The 22,155-nt window shown below is 40.8% G+C and overlaps 1 protein-coding gene across 7 annotated transcripts in view; it reads left to right on the top strand.

Annotated features, from left to right (window-relative positions):
- The window catches only part of HCFC2 (host cell factor C2), a 106,593-nt gene that overhangs the window by 80,929 nt on the left and 3,509 nt on the right, over positions 1 to 22,155 (top strand). For 3 of the 7 annotated variants that reach the window (XM_030214417.1, XM_030214414.1, XM_030214420.1), the window contains 4 exons: positions 612 to 731; positions 6,662 to 6,847; positions 7,045 to 7,333; positions 13,007 to 13,067. In XM_030214417.1, coding sequence (XP_030070277.1) covers positions 612 to 731; positions 6,662 to 6,847; positions 7,045 to 7,333; positions 13,007 to 13,047 — 636 coding nt within the window. In that variant the 3' untranslated portion in view covers positions 13,048 to 13,067. Of the gene's footprint in view, positions 1 to 611; positions 732 to 6,661; positions 6,848 to 7,044; positions 7,334 to 8,064; positions 8,205 to 8,312; positions 8,534 to 13,006; positions 13,068 to 22,155 lie in introns of those variants that run through there. The other 4 variants (XM_030214418.1, XM_030214415.1, XR_003943341.1 and 1 more) reach the window with 3 other exon arrangements.

Genomic DNA, 22,155 nt, shown 5'->3' with positions numbered 1-22,155 from the left:
TTACAGTCTAATAGACAAAAAATAATCAAATCAATGTGTACAGGAAGGAGGAGGGGGAGGGTAGGTGGAGGCGAGAGTGGTTACAAGTGGTTACGAGTCAAAAGCAATGTCAGTACACTATTCATGTTGGCAGACTGAACAGGGAGATTTCAGCACACTCTAGCATGGGAACCACATGTACACACTTAGTAAAACCTTTTTGAAAGGCTCTGGGTTGGGGAAGGTGATTCTCCATCTTAGAAACCGTTGAATGACAACTAGCTGTGTGCCTGCATTATCCTGATATCTATGGAGAGCCTCTGTTACATTTAAGCACTCTGCTTTCTCTACTTTGGCTGCCACGTTTCATTTGGCTCTTGGTGGGGGTGTATGTGTAGGCTCAGATAATCCTGTTTGGTAAAAATCTAAATCTTTCTTTGCAAACCAACATAAAGAGTTGCGTATGAAAAAAAGTTTTTCCCTTTCTAAATTTGTTCTGATAGCAAAATGTACTGGTAAGTTGTCTGGAACTTTATTTTAACTTGTGTTCGCTTTTTAAATGTAATTTTTCGTTTTGAGAATTAGGCTAAATTAGAGCTGGTTGATATAATAAATCTGTTGTTCTTATTCAGCAGAGCACAGTAACGAAGACTGACAGTCAGTGGTATGATGTAGGAATTTTTCAAGACAACAATACAGTAGTGACTCAGTTCTATCTACTGCCAGAAGAGAGACACAACCTATCTAACAAGGTAGCCTCTAAACAGTATGATTGTTTTTTTATTTACAACTATATATTTGAATTTACAATTTTAAAAATATGAAGTATTTTTGTTTAAAGAGACTATTACTAAAATAATATCTAGATTGTTAATGATTTGGAAAATTTATCACTTGTCATCCTCAGTTTTTGTTCTGATTTTTATTTTATTCTTGTTGAGAGATTATGTAATATTTAAAGGATTGTATGTGTGTGTGTTATTACACATCATTCTCTATTAAATGGATACAAGGACTTTATGCCTGGAAGATACTAAAGGCACATATGGCCTATCCAGTCTGCCTGTCCATACCAACTGGATCCCTTCCTCTTCCTTAAAGATCCACTGTGCTTCTCTCATGCATTCCTGAATTCAGATATAGTTCCGGTCTCCACCTCCACTGGGAGATCATTTCATATATCCACCACCTTTTTCATGAAGAAATATTTCCTTAGATTACTCCAGAGTCTATCCCCTTTCAATTTCATCCCATGCTCCCTCTTTACAGAGCTTTCTTACCTTTGCCAGAGGCTCGCCTTCTGAGCATTTATGTCACAGAGGTATTTAAATGTCAGCTGACAAAGGTACATATGAGAATGGAGCAGACATGGCATCATTCAGGGAAGAAAGTGTTTGCGAAGAACTTGAAAAACTAAAGGTGGACAAGCCATGGGACCAGGATATTGAGGGAGCTCAGATGTTCTGGTGGATCTTCTAAAGATTTATTTAATAAATCTTTGGAGACAAGAGTGGTTCTGTGGGATTGGAGAAGAGTGGATGTGGTACCTCTTCACAAAATTGGTGACAGAAGAAGTGGGAAATTACAAGCGCTGCTGAAGGAAAGGATAGTGAATTTCCTAGAATCCAGTGGGTTGCAAGATCTGAGACAGCATGGTTTTATCAAAGGTAAATCATACCAAACATCTGATTTCTTTGGATCGAGGACACATGTAGTCTACTTGGATTTCAACAAAGCTTTTGACACGGTTTCTCATAGGGGGCTCTTGAATAAACTCGATGGGCTGAAGTGAAGACCCAAAGTAGTGAACTGACAGATGGTTTGCCTTTTTGCAGATGATACCAAGATTTGCAACACCTCAGGGAGTGGACAACATGAAAAGTGATCTGTAAAAGTTAGAATGGTCCAATGTTTGTCAGTTAAAATTTAATGCGAAGAAGTGCAAAGTGATGCACTTAGGGAGTAGAGATGTATGTGCTAGGAGGTCAGAGGCCGATAATCACAGGGAGAGGGACCTTGGTGTGGTGGTGTGAGGATTTCAAGGCAACAAAACAGTGTGACAAGGCAGTGGCCACCGCCAGAAAAATACTAGGCTGCATAGAGGGAGGCATAACCAGCAGAAGAAAGCATAGTTGCCCCTGTTTGAATCGTTGATGAGGCGTCACTTAGAGTATTGTGTTCAGTTTTGGAGGCCTTATTTTGCTAAACTTGTTAAGACTTGAAGCAGTTCAGAGGAAGGTGACAAAAATGGTATGTGGTTTGTGCAGAAAAACATATGAAGATGCTGTAAAGCAGACTCTCTTCTCTACTGCTTCATTTTATTTGAAACAAGCACTACAGATTTATTGCCCACTGCGTACAGGGTCTGAATCTGCTATGCTTCTTTCAACTGATGTGATTAGACAGTTGCACTATGTGGACACTCCAGTCTCAGCTTTTGTTCCAGCTGGTATTAATTTGTGAAATGCACTGTCTAGACTTTGACAGTGTAGTAGTAAAACACAATTTAGAAATTTGTTGGAAACACAACTATTTGTGTCTGCCTTTTAAAAAATGTTTGATTATGTGGTATATCTATGTAGTTGTTTTTGTAGGATAATGTGAATGTTATCTTGTAAACCACCTAGTCATAGGTGGTATAGAATTTTTTAAATAAATATGTATACCCTAGAGGAAAGGAGAGATAGGGGAGAGATATGATACAGATTAAATACACAAAAGGTATTAAAAGGGACACATTAAAACTGAAACTAGAGGTCACAAATTGAGGTTACGAGGTGGTAGACTTAGTGGTGATGTCAGGAATATTTTTTCTCGGAGAGGATGGTCGATGCCTGGATTGCCTTCCTGAATGAGGAGATTGATGGAGACAAAAATGGTGACAGAATTTAAAAAGACATGAGATGAACACAATACCAATACAGTGCTTATAACCCGCAATCGGTTCAATGTGGAAGGATCCCTAGTTAGAAAGAGGATGATATAAAAGCAAAACTTACATAACTGTATACATGTTGATGTGTTGGGTGATGCTTAGATAGCAGCTCTCACTATGAGGAGCTAAGGCCAGTGCTGAGCAGACTTCTATGGTCTGCGATCCATGTATATTTCCACCTAATATGTATTGCAAGACAGATTAGGATGTGCTGGAGCAGGCTTCGTCAGCTACTTCAGTAGTTGGATTGTTTGGACAATGCCAGGCAGACTTCTTTGGTATGTGTTCCAAAAATGGTAGAGAGAGATCATATCAAATATATGTATTTTATACCACATTCATGGTTGGTTTAATCGTGAATTTATAATGTGTGTGTGGCTACTGGACATACTGGATGGATCGTTTGGGTCTTTATCTGCCATCATCTCCTGTGTAACTATGTAACATATCTCTTGTTCAAACCTTTTTTCCAAACTGTACATATTGAGATCATTGTCTATCCCTTTATGCTTTATGATGAAGACCACTGATCGTTTTAGTAGCCAACCTTCTAGACTGAAGGTTGGCTACTATACTATACCACTGCTTTGGGTTTTTGCAGCCCAAATGCATGACCTTGCACTTCTTTGTTGGCAAATTCTAGACCATTCTTCAAGCTGCTGAATTCCCCTTCGTTATGCACAGGGTGTCAACTGTATTGCAGATTTTGGTATCCTCTGCAAATAGGCAAACCTTACCTGATAGCCCTTCTTCAACATTACTTACAAACAGCAGGACAAAGGATCTATCCTTGTAGCACACCACTGATAACCCCATTTTTCTTAGGGTGAACTCCATTTACTACTACCTTTTTTGTTGCTTTCCACTAAACCAGTTTCTAACCTAGTCAGCCACATTATGGATGATACCAAGGGCATTCAGTTTTGCCTTTGCAGAACTGTGTTGAAGGCTTTGCTGAAATCTAAGTACACCATGCCTAGTGCTCTACCTTGATCCAACTCTCTGGTGTCACCCAGTCAAAGCAATTAGATTTTGTCTGGCAGGACCTACCTCTAGTAAAACCATGCTGTCTTGCGTCCTGCAACCCATCAGATTCCAGCAACAGCAATATCCTCTTTTTTTTTTTTTTTTTTTTTAAGAAGTGTTTTATTAATTTATCACCACAAAGATCCAACTAACCATCCTGTAGTTCCCAACTTTCTCCTTACTTCTGCTTTTCTGTAGAGGGACCACATCTGCCCTTCTGCAATCCTCTGGGATCACTCCTTACTCGAAAGAAGTATTGAAATAGACAGCAGAGCTGCCAGAACTTGGCTGTTATTTTAGTACCTGTCTGGTCCCATTGCTTTGTCTACCTTTTGTCTTCAGGTGCTAGCTAAACTAGTCTTTTGAAAATAATTCAAGGTCTGCATCACTTCATACCTATTTCTGGCACATACCTCACATAGCTTGCTACGGCCCTGTGCACTGCTTACAGAATATTGTAAGTTATGTGCACCCTTGCCGCATCTAGGACCCTGCGGTTTCACCAGGTCTATGGCTGATGTAACTGCGGGTGCATAAATTTTAGGGATGTCGATGCTGGGTTACACTAGTATTCTATACTGAAGTTTGGGCACCTAGGTGCTTTTACAGAAAAGGCTGTCATCATGCAGCATTGAGGCACCTAAAAGAAGGCATCTACTTACAGAATTGCTCTCTTAGTCCACTTTAAGACAGAATCTGAAGTTCCCAGTGGTGCTTTAGATTACAGGGAATAAGAATTGATTTTGTAAAATTCACTGTAAAACGTGTGATGACACTTTTAATCAGTCTCAGGGGGGGATAAAGGGTATATGGGGTTTTCTAGAAAAATGAAGTTGGTATCAGTGTATATGGATACAAAATTTTCCTCTTTCTCCAATGCAATGCCTTATAATGTATTTGGCCATTAGATAACCACAGCTAAAGGCTAAATCGCTAGAGCAGTGGTTCCCAAACTTTTTTGGTTCACGGCATCCTTCATGTGTGAGTAATTTTTTGCGGCACAGACCCCAACGGTCTTTCTCTCCCTTAGGTGTAACAGTTAAAGAGGCTCGATAAAAGAATTGGAGAGTTTGCCGTGTAGTAGGATCTTGTCGAAAACAGTTGGATGTCACTTGATACAGTTCTGCAGCTAGGGAATCAGGTCCAGCTTCTTTGTTTCGTTAGTTTATTCATTGCCTGTTAGGCCTTTCATGATATCTGAAGTACATCTGTTAAATATCAGATATCATGTAGCCTAGGTATGTGTAAGGAGTCCAGCCGTTGAGAAATAGAATACTGGGAGACAATAAGTTGGGATGTATAGAGGTTCTGACAAAATGGTAGAAATTTTAATTTGGTTTTGCCTGAGGTAGTAAAAATGACAGATGAGGCCATTATTCAGATAATGCTGCTGAAAATCCGTGATCAGTGGCATTTATCTGAGTAGTAAATGCTGCTACCTGGATAAATGCTTTTAAATATGAGGCTCGTTTTAGATTAAGAAATCTTTTTATATCACAATGTCTGAAGATGTAGCTTCTTGCCCTAAATCCAAACATCTCATTAATTTGCGTGTTCCCCCACCTATTCTGATCTCATACTCCCCCAGACTGCTCTTACACAGTTCAGGAATTAACGAACTCCATAATCAGAAGGACTCGCTGGGATATAAGAAGATAGTTTATTACAATCTTACCAATAGCAGTACAGGGAAATCAGGCATTCGTATGGTTGAACAGCAGTTCACGACACGTCTGTCACCCTCCTTCTCTTGTAGCCTTCCTTCTGTTTTAATACCCATCAAACTGCTCCTTATATACCATTTTGGCCCTCTTCATTTCAGTGGTCCCCAGCTTTGTCACCAGGGTTCTTGGACCTTATCAGTTGATCAAAATGACTTCACATATTCTCAAGCTCTAACTATAAACAAGATATGCTCAGAGCGCATCTTATTAGATGACTTTGCATGTTCCCCAAACTCTCCCCTAGCCCCCTCCTTTGGATGTTCTCACCCGGGGTGCAGCTGACCCAGTACTATCTCTACATAACCATAGCAACTCTTGCTCATGACGTCTTGCAGGTGCCAGTCCTAGGATTGTAGACAAGAGCAAATGCCCCCTCCCTTGCCAGTTCTCAATTACCTTATTTCAGCACTTGCTACAGTGAAATGTAACTGTGTCAAAGGTGATCTCTGATTCTTACAAAGCCTAGTTCTCTTTTGTATCAGAGATGATTTTGATTTTAAGAAGTCGAGCTTTTATTATGAGCTATTGGCCTGTATTTTACTGAGAGCAAGGGCTAGCATAACTCTTCAGTGTTGTTTGTTATATTACCCTTGTAAAGATAAGCTTTAGTTGCATAATTTTTTTAAAATATTTTTTGGAGCCTAGACCAGTTGTTTAAGCTACTTCAGAATGAGAAAGGGAAATCGGAATCATAGTTTTTGGTGGTCAGCTGTTTTAAGTCTGTTTTGTTTTTAGAGCCAAAAGATTGTTTCTCTATTGCTGGAATGTATTTATAAGTGGTGTTTCGAGTATTTCTTTTTCTTTCTCCTTTGCCATCTCTCCTTATCATGCTGGTGGTTATTCTGTATGTTAATTAGTATGTTATATATTAAAGCTTTTTAAAAAATTATTTTGAACATAAATTGTTTTAAAAAGAATGTATTTAAAATATTTTGCTTGTACATTTACCATACCCATCTGTATAAATATATATATGTTCCACGATTTAAATTCCTAGGAAGAAAATACAGATATTCCAGATAACAGTTTGCTGATGAAACAGGATCTTATGCCAGGCAGTGTGTACCGATTCAGAGTGGCAGCAATCAATGGCTGTGGTGTAGGCCCTTTCAGTAAAGTCAGTGAATTTAAGACATGTATCCCTGGTTTTCCTGGAGCACCATCAGCTGTCAAAATTATAAAGGTGAGAAAATGTGTTAATTCAAATTTACACTATATATGTACCAAAACCAAGAAATTCTGCAGCCACTAGAGCGACATTTAAGGATTCACTAGGTCTTAGAGGCTTATCCAAAGAGGAAAGAAACCAACAGTTTTCTGATTTATCAGGAAATATTAATGTAATAATTCTGCTTTGCTTTTTCGTATTCTTCCTCACAGAACTTGGATAGCATTCGTCTTTCCTGGGAACCTCCCTCCTCGCCTTCTGGAATTATCTTGGAATATTCAGTTTATCTGGCAATCCGTACAACCCAGCTCCCTGAAGAGAATCCAAATCAGCTTACGTTTATGAAAATTTACTGTGGATTAAGGACTTTCTGCACTGTGTCTACTGCACAGCTTGCCAGTGCTTATGTTGATTGTACGTCCAAGCCTGCAGTTGTGTTCAGAATCTCAGCAAAGAATGAAAAAGGATATGGACCAGCCACACAAGTTCGATGGCTTCAAGGTAAAGTGGGCAGTAATTGCATTTTAGTATAGGATTTTTGTACATTTTGGCAATGCATGCCATGCTAAACCAGCCCAATTTTGCTATTGCTGTGTTCTCCGTAAAGTGTGAATTACTTTCATTCTGTAAAGTGTTCTAAAAGCTTAAACATGATGCTGAGGCCTTTTGCCTTGTGTTGCATCTTGCATGACATATTCCCATTGCCAAAGGAAAAAAAAATCAACAAGCATTTTATATACAAAACTATAGATACAGTACAGTCTTGATTTATCTGTCCTTCACTAATTCAACCATCCAGCCTATCTGAGAGACCCCCCCAGTGACGTCGTCATGTTGCCGTTAAGAAGCGCGCAACTTCTCTTCCTGTTTTCCTGCTTCACACACTGCAAGGAAGCCATGTTTTTGATCTGAGCTGATACTCCTTCATGCGCCCCTCATTGCTGTTAAGAAGTGCACGGCTTCTCTTCCATTGAAGAAGTTTTAAGCTGAGACCTTGCTTTTACGGCATGGCAGCAATCTTTGGACCTGGGACACCGCTTTTTCAGCGAGGCAACCGTTTACGAAGTTTTAAGCTGAGACCTTGCTTTTACGGCATGGCTGCAATTTTTGGCCAGTCAAAAGAGGAAAAAAAAGTTGTTTTGTCTGTAGAGCTAAAATGTTTGCGGAAAGGAAGTGCTAAAGAAAGTGAACATTAAAGATGTTTTGAGCTGAGACCTTGCTTTTCCTGCCAGGGAACCATTTTTGATCTGAGACCGTGCTTTTGCAGACATTTTTGGACCTGACATGCTGCACTATGTGACCTGAGAGCCTGCTTTTCATGCCAGGGAACCACTTTTGATCTGAGACTGTGCTGTTGCAGCAGTGAACCGTGGTAAGATTCTTGTGCACAATGAATGCTATGCAGTACAGTACTGTATGTACACCTATTCGTGTTTGTTATTTAAATTTACAGCACTTTTCTTTATTCTCTCATTCTTAGATCCTGAAGGTTTCCAGTTTCAGTTCTGCTGTATTGATTTCTGCTTCAAACTGTTATTGACTGGAGAAGACAAAGCTGTGAGCTCTGCTTAGTTCACATTGCCCGGTGTAGAAGACAACGCCAGTGAGGCTGAATATATGCAGTACATAAATATGGTTCCCTTAATCGGTTCTGTATTTCTTTTCACATTGCCTGCTGTACAATATTTTTCATTTTTTGTTGTTGCTGATCAGTGTTAATAAACAATATTTTAAAATTAAAGATACCCTACGCCTGTTCTTTGTGCATAAAGTATGTTTTTCTTGCATTTTTTAAGGGGTTGCCATTGTTTTCTGTATTATCTGACTTTTCCTTTATCTAACAGCAGGTCGGTCCCATTTACGGCGAATAAACGAGACTGTACTGTAGTTCGTTGCATAATGACTTAACAGTCTATCTTTTAACACCCAGCCAGGGTTAACTGTGTGGTTACTTGGAGGATCCTGTGCCTCTTCATTGGCAAAACCTTTCCTGCAAACTGGGTTCCTACTTTCCTCTGGGCACCCAGCTATTATCCGGTAGTTTGTAAGGACATTGTGACCCCAGAAAGGGTTTGTCAGCTTCAAGAAATGCACCTGCCTCTTTGATCTACAAATCTGTCTCATGCATATTCATTGTGGATATCCTGAAAACCTAATGTTCCCTTAGGACAGGTTTGGGAATCACTGATCCTAGATAGCAACTAATCATTGATTAGTTAATAACAGGAGAAATAAATAATCCCAGGAAAAATAGTCCCTACCACCCCTCAGCAAAATATTAGGGCCTTTAGAATAAGGGAGAGCCACCTCAGAAGTTATTTATTTATTTATTGCACTTTTATCCCACATTTTCCCACCTATTTGCAGGCTCAGTTGGCTTACAAAGACCTGTTATGACATCACCATTTCAGGGTACAGAAATACAATTGGTGTTACAAATATATTAAGAATAACAAGGCTAACAAGTCGATCTAATCAAGCAATTGTGGAAAGAAGGCAGTTATAGTAAGGGAGGAGTGGTGAAGTGTTGTGGTTAGTTATGGGTTCTCATGGTAAGCTTTGATAGAGAGGTTTTCAGCGATTTACGAAAGTTTATTTCGTTAATTGTTTTCAAGTAATTGGAAGTGCATTCCACAACTGTGTGCTTATGTATGAAAAGCTGGATGCATGAGTTAATTTGTATTTTAATCCTCTGCAGCTGGGGAAATGTAGATTGAGAAAAGTGCGGGCAGATCTTTTAGTATTTCTAAGTGGGAGGTCCACAAGGTCAAGCATGTAGGACGGGGCGTCTCCGTAAATGATTTTATGAACAATCGTGCAGATTTTGAACGTGGTCCGTTCTTTAAGTGGGAGCCAGTGTAATTTTTCTCTTAGGGGTTTTGCGCTTTTATATTTTGTCCTACCAAATATAAGTCTGGTTGCGGTATTTTGGGTGGTTTGGAGTTTCTTGATACTCTGTTCTTTATAGCCAGCGTAAAGTGCATTGCAGTAGTCCAGGTGACTTAATACCATTGACTGTACCAGGTTTTGGAAAATGGCCCTTGGGAAGAAAGGTTTTACTCTTTTGAGTTTCCACATGGAGTGGAACATTTTCTTAATAGTATTCTTCACATGGTTTTCAAGCGTGAGATTTCGATCTATGGTAACACCAAGAATTTTCAGAGTGTTAGAGACGGGAAGGGACATGTTTGTGGTGGTTATGGTGGAAAATTTACTTGTGTTATATTGTGAGGTGAGTATAAGACATTGTGTTTTTTCTGAAATGCGTCCGCCCAGGAGTGCATGTTTTGGAAGCTTTGGTTGATCTCTTTGGTGATTTCCTGTAGATCGTGTTTGAACGGGATTTAAGCTTGTGACCCCCCCTTCTAATTGTATAATAATCGGTTACCTGTAGCGTTTCTTGTTAAGTATAAAATGTTGATTTTGGTTCACAGCTCTCTTCATACAGATTTTCCACATTTAGCAAATCATCATATCTGCCCATTTATCTATTCTTGTGATCTCTTCTCCTCTAAAGCTTTCTTGAGATTTTACACATATTGCAGCTGTTTCTTAATTGGTACCCATCTTATGGAATGCCTTTGTTTACATGAAGAACATTCATGACCCTGCTTTTGAAAACATAACTATTTGAATTGTTTTTTCCTAATCTGTAGCCAGCTGTTTGGCTCCCTATGAGACCTGTGGATGTACAAGCTAGTTTCAAGGGAGCACAATAGGCATTGATGTGTCCAGGATATCTTCAGCTTACCTGATCAGTATAACAATTTCTTTCCATGCTGATGGCACATGTTCCAAGATTTCAGAGAATTAACTAAGTTTTTCAGCAAACATCATTTTGGTCATAAATAAAGGCTTCTGTCTCATGGGATTTTTCCATTCTTTAAATTCCTTAGGCATGTACTTTCCACGCCTCTCACCTTCTAAGACCATCAACAGCTCCAGGACTGGTGTTAAAAGGGTACAGACAGGGCAGCTGCTCTGGATCCCCGTTCCTGTCTGAAACTGCAGGAAGTACAGACTGTTAGCAGTTTTTAAGGTGTCTTCTCACATTTTGCACTGGGCCTCAAAATCTCTAATTCCAGCTCTGAGGCTTTCGTTTCTCACTTGCTGGAAGGTTGGCGAGTTTGACATTTCTGTGGCCCTGACCTCATAGAACAGTGGGCTCATTGTTAGGTTGAGTGCTTAAGAAGATCGATTCTCTCTGTGACCCTGTCCTTGGTATGGGACAGATCTTAGGAGTGAGCTTTTTGACAGCAGCTGCAGAAGTTGGGAAGTAAGACCATTGCCAGGCAAATTTCTGTGGTCTGGATTCCATAAGTGGTAGACAGATCAGGATCAAGACTGGAGTGAGTTTCCATGGCAACTCCAGTAGTTGGGAAGTAGGACCGGTGCCAAGCAGAATTCCATGATCTGAACCTCAAAATTGGTAGGGAACAAGAGAGATTAAGTATGCATATATCATATTACATTCAAAGCATATGCTGTGATTACAGGTGTTGTATGGTGGGAGGGGGGGGAGGTTAGAATAATAAAAGTTGAAATTAGCAAATAAATGATGCGGGTTAGTGGTGGGAGAGGGGAAATCTTTCTTAGGGTTGAAAGCAATACATAGTGGTATTATTTTCCAAGATTGCATCTTATAACTGCCTATATGAGGTTGGCAAGATAGCAGGTTGCTGACTGCCCTGTTACGTTTAGTAATGAAGTGGAAGCTGTGTGGAGTGCCAGATTCAACTGTGACCATCTTGCTGGGCAGAATGGATGAACTGGCTGCTGAATCTTCTCAGCATCTCCAGAGCAAGTGATTCGGTGGCAAGATCTGATGGTTGAATACTCCATTTCTCTTGTTTCTCTGACTTGAACGGTCTCACTTCAGGCACCCAAGTTTTGAGAAACACATCCTTTTCATAACTGCGGTCTGGGATGCATTTTTCCTTCCATAGCTTGCAAATATGTTGAGCAGATCTTACGATATGGAGTGCAGATGAGTCAGTTTTACTTTTCTTGAGTCTTTCCCTCCAATTTGCAGCCTTCTCTTGTTTTCAAACATCTAGGAAGCTTCTCCTGGGTGATTTTTTTTTTTTCATATCTGGTTAAGTATATTTAGCACAAAGGGGAGTTTATTCTTTTGCTCAGGTTGTAGGGATTACCCTCCTTTGTGCTTTTATGGAGATACTTGAATGTTTCTCACCCTCAAGAGGATCTTTGATATTTTCCCCTTTTCTAGTGGCACTATCTTTATGGCTGGTTCAATTCTTCAGGCTTGTGTTTTAGTAGTCAAGATGATGGCGCTCTCTCGCTCTCTCTCTCTCTCTGTATGTGCATCTATATTTATATCTCTACATCTAGGACATGGAATTAAGGACAAAATTGGACATCTCCATCTTGACTATTAAAATGCAAGAAGTCTGAAGAGCTGATTCAGGATATGTAAAGCATCGTTATCTAAGTACAGTCTAATGTCACAAATGCATCACAGAGCGAAAAAGCTGAACTTGGCCCCTGGAGGAGATCTGACCCTCGTGAGAGTTGAGAGTGTAGATGACAACCTAAGATCAAAAGGGAGTTGGTGATTGTGCAGGAAGTTGCCTCTGTCTGTCTACTGCTTGTGCTTTATGCCTAAGTTATCTATCTTTAGTTATACTTATTTGGATCCTTAGGTCACCATTTAGGTAGCCTTTCTCTGGACTACCTGTACTATTATCTGTATCTTTTTGGAGGTTTGGCTTCCAAATGAAATCTGAGCAATCACCTGGACAGAGAGTTTTACCTCCTTTTTAGTCTAGTTTCCATTGGGGAAAGCTATCCTTAAAAGATCATCATATCTTCTCCTTCCAAATAACTTTTAAACCATACCTTCAATTTAGTTCAAATTTGTCACAGATGATTCAGTGCATAGTGCCCTCAGCATCCTCACCTCTTAGATTTCCTATTTCTTGGCGACTTGTTTGCCTTAAAAACAAATAGTCGACTAGTGGCTAGAAATGTACTGTCTTTGTTTGAATTTGGTTGGCCCTTGCTAAAGGAATGGGTTGTCTGTATGTAGGGAAGGCAAACTAGCCCCCCCCCCTCATTGAAATTCAGCATAGTCTTCAACCATAAATCCTTAAGCCATATTATAAAAGGAAATGTCTCTGTTATGAATCTAATATTGTATTTTTTTTATTTCAGATTCAAATAAAAACAGAAAGGAAGGAAAGCATACTGAGTAACAACCAAATCCATTCCAGAGGTATGTTTGGATAAACTACTAGTTTGCAGTATCTTGAATGCTGAATGAGGAAGAGTACATTTTGTTAGCTAATTTCTTCTTGTATTAAACTTTTAACTGATAACATAGATTTCATACCATTAAAGGGAAAAAGGTTGAGGTTATAACTTAAAAGGAAAAAAAAAAAGGTATACCTACTACACAATAGGGTTGCCAACTATTTGAAAGAGGAAAACCCACCACTTGCCTCTGCCCTGCCTCTAGCAAATAACTGTAGTGGGTGTAGCTTTGCCGGATTCGGCACTTCTAGGCCACATTGAAGGGGGTGGGGGGGGGGGAGTACAGGAGATTGCCCCCTCCTCAGTCTTCCAGCACATACAGTAATACCTCGGTTTTCGTTGACATTGGTTATCGTTGGTTTCGGTTTTCGTTGATTTTTTTCAGCGAAAACTTTGTCTCTGATTTCATCAGCGTGCCCACGTGACCTCACTGCTAATTTTGCGAAAACAAAGGGTGACCCACACGTTCTCCTGATCATGGCGTTGTTTCTTCTTGTGTGAGCATCACCTCGCGCGTGTAACGCAACGCACATAAGATAAAATCACATGTGCTCAAATCTCATTGTCCCTGTTAAGTATTTCCCTTGCTAATAAGTTAACCCTTTCCCTTTAGCTCCATCATGGGACTATATTTATTCTCTATAAAATGTGTTTTTAGTATGTATTTTGGAGTGTCTAGAACGAATTAATTGGATTTACATTGATTCATATGGAAATAATTGCCTCGGTTTTCGTCGGTTTCGGTTTTCGTTGATTGTTTTCGGACGGATTATCAACGAAAACTGAGGTATCACTGTATATTCTCCTCCATATGGTATCAAATATATTATACAACCACGTAACCCCTTATCCCCGCCCCAACAATGGGTGTAGAACAGAGCTAGGACATTTCCTCATAAATCTTACCATACAAAGCAACGTCCAATTCTAGAGTCATCTTGGCAACAGCAACATAATCCCTCTCAATACCAGACGTATTATGAAGAAATACAAAACTCTACAGAGATTCACTCAGGACTTAGAGCAAATCTACCATTCCAGCGTAACTTCCAGAACTTAAATAACAAGGATCCTATGTAAGAAAAGGCTTCACTGTAAATATGCAGAGGGCCCTAGAACATTGGTACATCTATGGGAAAACTTAAGCCAGATTACTACAGATCCATATATAGAAATTCCATACTAAACAAATACCCAGCCTCAGTCACACATACGCAGAACACAGACCACAAACTGAAAATAGAAATAGAAATTAAACTGAAACCCCAAGAAGTCACTCTCGCATGCAGTACAACATCAGAAAAAGAAATATTTCCCCTTGTACTGTGCAAATATAAAAATAGCAGATGCACATTGCAAAAACTGAAATTGAAAATAAATTCTTTCTAGCTTTGGTTGTTTTTTCTAATTTGTGTGGATCCCGGGGTCTGATTTCAGCTTTTTTCTGTGTATATTTTCTTAACTCTGTTTCTAGGGTCTCCTGTCCTGTACATTTGCCATTTCTCCCCTACATCTAATTTCTTTCTTTCCCTCTCCTTCCTATTCAACGTTTCCCCTCTCTCCAGCATCTCCTATTCTCCCTATGTCAAACTTTCCTTCTCTGTCTCCCTTCTCCCTCTTCCATGTCCAGTATCTCCTATGTTATCTTATCCTCCTGCATGACTGTGTCTAACATATTTCCCTCATATCCAGCATCCCCTCCTTTCCCTACTCCATGGCCAAGTCCAGCATCTTCATTGCCTTCCTACCCTCCTGAGTCCAGGCTGTCTCTCTCTTCCCTCCCCTAGATCCAATATCTCCCCATCTCCCTGGAACTCCCATGTCAGGCATTTCTTCTGCCTCGCTATTCTCCCCCATCTCCCTCATCTTCCTCAATTTTCTCTGTTTTTCAGTTCCGACCCCAGTTCTCCCAATGTCTCCATGGCAAACCGAGTCTAGGATATCTCACATGTTCTATACTGAGCAGTCAAATTCCCCTGAAGTTCATCAACATATCTCTTCCTTACCTGCCTAACAGCTGACCCTACCACTTTGCTGTCATGGCCTCCTCAACCCTGCCTAGGACCTTCAGCAGTGCCAGAGTTAATAACAGAAAGGAAGCACGAGGCCTGCATACCACCCCTACAGAAAACACCAAGCCTGCAATAGAAGGGGAGATATGATAGAGGTCTATAAAATAATGAGTGGAGTGGAACGGGTAGATGTGAAGCATCTGTTTACGCTTTCCAAAAATACTAGGACTAGGGGGCTTGCGATGAAGCTAGAAAGTAGTAAATTTAAAACGAATCTGAGAAAAATTTTCTTCACTCAATGTGTAATTCCTCTGGAATTGCCAGAAAATGTGGCAAAGGCAGTTAGCTTAGCAGAGTTTTAAAAAGGTTTGGACAGCTTCCTAAAGGAAAAGTCCATACACCATTATTAAATTGGATTTGGGGAAAATATTTCTGGGATAAGCAGCATAAAATGTTTTGTACTTTTTTATAGGATCTTGCCAGGTATTGGTGACCTGGATTGGCCACTGTTGGAAACAGGATGCTGGGCTTGATGGACCTTTGGTCTGTCCCAGTATGGCAATACTTATGTACTATGTAAGGGGCAGGATGCGGCAGAGCCCTTCTTTCCACATACTCTCAGGCTGAATGAGATTGTGTTTCTGTTTTGTTATTACCGCTGGCACGGCTGAAGGTCTCGAGCAGGGGTGAGGAGGCTGCTACAGTGCAGTGGTGGAGTCGGCTGGCATGTAGGGAAGGGAGATAGTGGGTAGAGCCACTCCTAAGATCAGGGGTGAGGAAGCTGCAGCAGCACAAGGGTTGGGTCAGCTGACAGGTAGGGAAGGGAGATGGTGGACAGAGTGGCCTTGAGATCAGCAGTTGGCAACCAAAATAGCACTTATATTGGCTGTTTCTTTTTTGTTCTGCTCTGTGGGTACCAGTGAGTGCAGAGCACCCTAAATATTGATGAAGTGCCTTCACTGTGTCCAAGGAGGGATAATTTGTATTGTTTGGCATCCCTAATCATTTTTAAATGAGAGAGGCCACATTCTGTACATTGTGGATTACTATAAATGACTGTGGTGTAAGAACCAAACTAAGCAGGGCAGCATCCAGATACGCTGACACAGTATCAGTTACAATTTGAATGTGGGTCATAAAGACTGTAAGTTTGAACCACCACTAGTTTGGAATTCACAAGTGGCATTGGAAAGTTATCTTTAATTATAAGAGGTGTAATTGGATTAGGAAAAACGTGTTTTATTGTTTATTCAGAAAGTCATTAAAGACTAACCTATTCGGAAGGGCATATCCGAATGACCCAACTTAAATGACTCAACCCTGCAACACTTCACTATTAAAGATCATATTGGACGGGGGGGGAAGTGACGTCACCGACGGAGATGGCAGCGTGAACTGGGAGCTCCGTCGCACCCCGAGCAAATAAAGCATTTTAATCCCGCTAAAGAGCCGTAATTTGAAGCAGAAAACACGGAGCAGCGAGCTAAAGTAATAGCCGAAAGAATGACATCGATATCGCAAGCAGCCATGATAGATCTATCAGCGTTTGCGTTTGAAAACGCATCGGCGAAAAAACATGGCGGCGCTCCGGCGGAACAGCGAGCCAATCTATCACCAGAACAACAATCGCATAACTCCCCACCTTTATTTGAAACGGGAGATGTCCCGGAGCCCGAGGAAACTACTTTGCAAGACATCGGATCCTGGATAAAGGAGATTCAGGCAGATCTTAAAGCTATGCGATCTGACCTCACGCTATTGGGGGCGGATCTGAGAGGTGAGATTGGGGCCTTGGGAGTCCGCGTGGCAGAGAACGAAGACAAGATAGAAGAACAAGCGGAGGCCATACAGAGCTTAAATGAGCAGGCAATTAAATCTAAACAAGAGTTTCAACAAGTATGGGACAAGTTAGAGGATCTTGAGAATCGCAATAGAAGAAATAATTTGAGATTCAGAGGACTGCCAGAAGTACCATTATACTCAGACTGTGAGACAGTAGTGCAAAAAATAGCGAGTGCATGGCTGGCAACAATAAAAGTTAACAAAGACCCCTCAGACATACAAATAGTGCGGGCCCACCGGGCGTTGGGAGCGCCAAGAGCTAATAAACCGCGAGACCTAATTGCCTGCTTCGGTGACTTTAAAATAAAAGAACTGATCATGCAAGCAGCTAGGGAATCCCCAGATTTTCAATGGGAGTCCTACAATATTGCTTGCTACCAAGACCTGGCAGCCGCCACTTTGAAAAGAAGAGCGGAGCTAAGGCCCTTGACTCAATTCTTACAGGCAGAAGGTATACGTTACCGATGGAGCTATCCTTTTGCTCTACGCTTTTATAAAGAGGGGAAACTTCACCAAATACGACATCTTGAAGACGCAAGAGAGCAATTGCCAAAAGCTTTTGAAAGCGCAACACATCAATCTGCTAAAACTAATCTACCAAAGCCACGGTGGCAGAGAGTCACTAGAGGCAAGGGACGACTTTGTCGGCAACAGTCAGACTCTCGACTTCGACATGATTTGGATGCACACGGATCCTGAATAAAAACTTAGAAAGACAACTTCTGAATTCAAAGAAGATCCGAAACTGAAACGAGAGGACCAACTGAAGAGTGAGACTTACTGGTTGGGAAATGTTTGACAGATTTGATATGTTATAAGTTGTAGAAAGTTGTATACTGTTATTTCATGAAAAGAGTATGATATGGAAAGGTTATATGAAGGGATTAATAAGTAACCACTTGAAGGCGAAAAAACACCAATGATATGCAAGAACAAATAATGGGGGTGAGGTCCCTTCCCCGAAAACACACCTGTGCAATAATAACAGATGTGTCTAATAGTAGGGAGGGAGAAGGGGGGGAGGGGGGAAGGGGAGGGTAATAGAAGGGAAAAGCAAGAAATACGGATGTCCGGAATAGGTAGAAGAAAAATAGAGATATTCGGGAGCAGTCCACACATAAACTTAGAATATGACGGTCTATTTAACAAAAAACAATGTATAACATGATCTGCATGACCCTTAATGTCAAGGGATTAAACTCTCCCATGAAGAGACAGTTGTTATTTAAAGAGATGCAACGCCTAAAAGCAGATGTGTCTTTCATACAGGAAACGCATCTGCTACCAACTAAAGAACACCTATGCCAGGGGGGGAGAAACAATTCTATATATTTTGCATCGAACCACAAAGAGAAAAAGAAAAAGGGAGTCCTCATAATACTGACAAATAGACAACCATGGCAGGTACAAGAGATAATAAGGGATAGAGAGGGACGATACCTATTGTTAATAGTTCAGTTGGGGGATGAAATATTGTCCCTATTGAACATATATGCACCCAACACTCAGCAAGGTACCTTCTATAAGGAAATATCCAAGACCTTGAGCAAACATGTTAAAGGCACTTTACTAATAGGAGGAGACTTTAACCTGACACTACACCCAATACTAGATAACACAACAGGAGGGATACGATATGCCCAATCCGAAAGAGCGCAACTACATAAATTTATAGATAACTGGCAGGTACTGGACATTTGGAGACAGATACATCCGAAATCCAGAGGTTATACCTACTACTCTGCGGTTCACGACTCCCATTCTCGTATAGATATGTGGTTGGGACCACCAGATATATTCTCTAAAGTAATAGAGATACAAATACTTCCAAGAACGTGGTCAGATCATGCACCTGTTTTATTGGAAATAGAATGGGTAGTCAGACCTCCGGAGATTCCAGCCTGGAGGTTCCCGGATGAGCTACTGGCTGACCCTAAGATGCTTTTGCAGTTGGAAGGGGAGATAAAGGAGTATCTAGATCATAATGATAACGGAGAAGTAACTTCGCAAATACTTTGGGAAGGTCTGAAAGCAGTGGTTAGGGGGAAAATAATAACAATACAGATACATGTGAAAAAGAAAGCAAAGGCCCATGCACAAACACTACATGCGGAATTAATGGGGCTAACCATACAAGCTCAACAGCACCCTCTACCACAACAGTCACAAGATAGGATACATAGTATTCGACTAGCGCTTAGAGAGATACAGCTAGCAGAAGTAGCAGAACATCTACAGCAAGCTAGACAAACTTACTTTGAATTTGGGAATAGGCCCTCGAGACTGTTAGCATATAAACTTAAAAAACGCAACCTAAGTTCATATATACACACGATCCAAACAGAAGAGGGCACAATGGGCACTAAATTGGAAGACATAAAAGATACCTTTTACAAATATTATCAGAGGTTATATCAGGCTGAAGACATAGCAACCCCACAAGCCACCCAGGAATATCTGGCACAAGTGACACTTCCAAAATTGACAACTGGGGAGGCAAAGGCTCTATCTGATGCAATCACTCTAGAAGAGGTACAATGGGCAATCCAGGACCTACCGAATGGGAAAGCACCAGGGCCCGATGGCTACACAAACAAATTTTATAAAAGATATAATAAAATTCTGGCCCCGCTATTAGTTCGAGTATTTAATGAAATGGAGCCCCATCGAGAGCTGCCATACTCATGGCGGCTAGCAGGCATAACACTTATTCTGAAGCCAGGTAAAGATCCTCAGAGATGTGAGTCATATCGTTCGATTTCCCTTTTGGGGACGGACTATAAAATTTTCACAAAAATCCTAGCCCATCGTCTACAACAAGTTATGCCGAAATTAGTGCATGGGGATCAAACGGGGTTCATAAGTGGGAGACAGACTTTTGATAACATTCGTAGAGCCATACATTTGATTTATGAGGCAAGAGACACAGAACAACCGATGTTGATATTGTCCCTCGACGCCGAAAAGGCGTTCGATCGAGTTCAGTGGCAATTCATGTTTTCAGTTTTGGAAAAGATAGGTATTACAGGAAGATTCGTCTCATGGATGACATTAATATATTTGAACCCTATAGCTTCTCTGCGAATAAATGGAACCAGATCTGATTTGATCTACCTTGAGAGGGGTACACGTCAGGGATGTGCGTTGTCTCCATTACTATTCGCACTTACAATGGAACCGTTGGCCCAACATATTAGACAACATGTAGATATACGGGGCTTGACCATAGGAGAGGAGACACATAAGATTATGCTGTTCGCAGACGACATTTTGCTTACGTTGACATCCCCGCGGGAATCACTACCGTGGGTGATGCAGTGTTTACAGACATATGGGAGGATAGCGGGATTCCGGGTGAACATGGCTAAGTCAGAGATCATGGGGATAGGCCTCTCCAATGAGATGACACTGGAGTTAAGTCAAAAATACCCCTTTCGGTGGGTCAGTCGATACTTGCGATATTTAGGGGTTAACCTTACAGCTAAATTAGTAGATCTATATGAGGCTAACTTCCCACAAAAAATCAAGGAATTGTTAAAGGAACTGGAAAGATGGGAAGGGCTAGAATTATCATGGATAGGACGGATTTCGGCAGTAAAAATGATGCTACTACCAAAGATTTTATATTTATTCATAGCATTGCCCCTACCGATTCCAAACCATTTTTTTCGTCACCTACAGCGCAAAGTCTTCGCATACATCTGGCAACACAAACCACCCAGGGTGAGGGCAGATATTATGTATCAACCAAAGAATAGAGGGGGCATGGGGGTACCCAACTTTAAACAATATTATCAAGCAGCCCAACTGAGGGTATTGGCGGGATGGGGTTCCAATTTCTCACCTCCTTGGCTACAGATTGAAAAACACTGGTTGAAGATAGAGAGACCAGATGCCATATTATGGGCTCCACAGAATCAATTACTAACATGCATTCGGCGGGCACCCCCCGCAATAAGATTTCCCCTCCAGACTTGGAATGTGTTACGACAGAAACTCCTCCCGGGCAGGAAACACTTTAAACGAATGAAAATACGGACAGCCATGGGATGTCCGATAGGGGCGACAGACAATGTGTTTCGAGTCTGGAAACAAAAAGGGCTGGTAGCAATATATCAGCTATGGGAAGAGGGGAATATGATCCCATTTGCAGACCTCCAGGAGGAATTTGAACTCCCTATGTCCCACCTATATCACTACCAGAGGGTTAAGGATTACATACAACGAAAAGCTAAAAGAGAGCTTACCCTTGACGATACAGCCCTAGAAAAGGCTATAGGAGGGGGAAGTCAGAGGGGATGTATTTCCCGTCTATATAGAGCGTTGGGATCCCATTCAAACCCATTAGAACGATACACTCAGAGATGGGAAAAGGTTATGCAACAGAAATATGACAGTGATAACTGGGAAAAAGCATTGAGTTATCTGCTTAAAATATCTATTTCTAGCTCATTGGTTGAGAATGGATATAAAATGCTATACCAGTGGTACTTGACACCTAATAAGATAGCGAGAATGTATAAGAAAGAAAGTAGTTGGTGCTGGAGAGGATGTAAAGAGACTGGAGATATGGCACATATTTGGTGGATATGTCCCAAAGCACAGGCATATTGGCAAGAAATAATTAAAACATTAGAGAAATTCTTGGGGAGCCCTTATCCAATGAAGATGGAGACATGCCTATTGCAATTCCAACCGGCAGGCATAAATTCAATAACACATCGCTTGGCGTCGATGTGGATGGTAGCAGGAAAAATTGTGTTAGCATCAGCATGGAAACAATCTTTCTTACCACCGATGATACGGGTGGTACATAAAATGGACTATGTGTATCAAATGACTAAGCTAACAGCAATAAAGACAGGAAGGATTACACAATTCTACAAACAATGGGACAAATATTCAACCTGGAGGCTGAAGGATGGAGTGGACTTGGATGCCCCCAGACTAATGACAGCCCCATGATTTGATCATGGAGTAAAGACATATCATGAACCTATACCGGTTAGCAACCGCACTAGGGGAAAGTTGGGGGGGAGGGGGGTTATGTACTGGAAGTATGATTAAGTTGTGATTATCAGCATTTATGATCAATATGTAAAAACTTCAATAAAAATATTAAAAAAAAAAAAAAAGATCATATTGGACATTAATGAACTCTTTTACCTCAACCCAACTTGATTGAATCTTATCTTC

This window comes from Microcaecilia unicolor, chromosome 9 (genome assembly GCF_901765095.1).
Source record: "Microcaecilia unicolor chromosome 9, aMicUni1.1, whole genome shotgun sequence".
Taxonomy (NCBI): domain Eukaryota; kingdom Metazoa; phylum Chordata; class Amphibia; order Gymnophiona; family Siphonopidae; genus Microcaecilia; species Microcaecilia unicolor.
The sequence above is the reverse complement of the archived record's forward strand: the minus strand, read 5'-3'. Positions and strand labels throughout refer to the sequence as shown.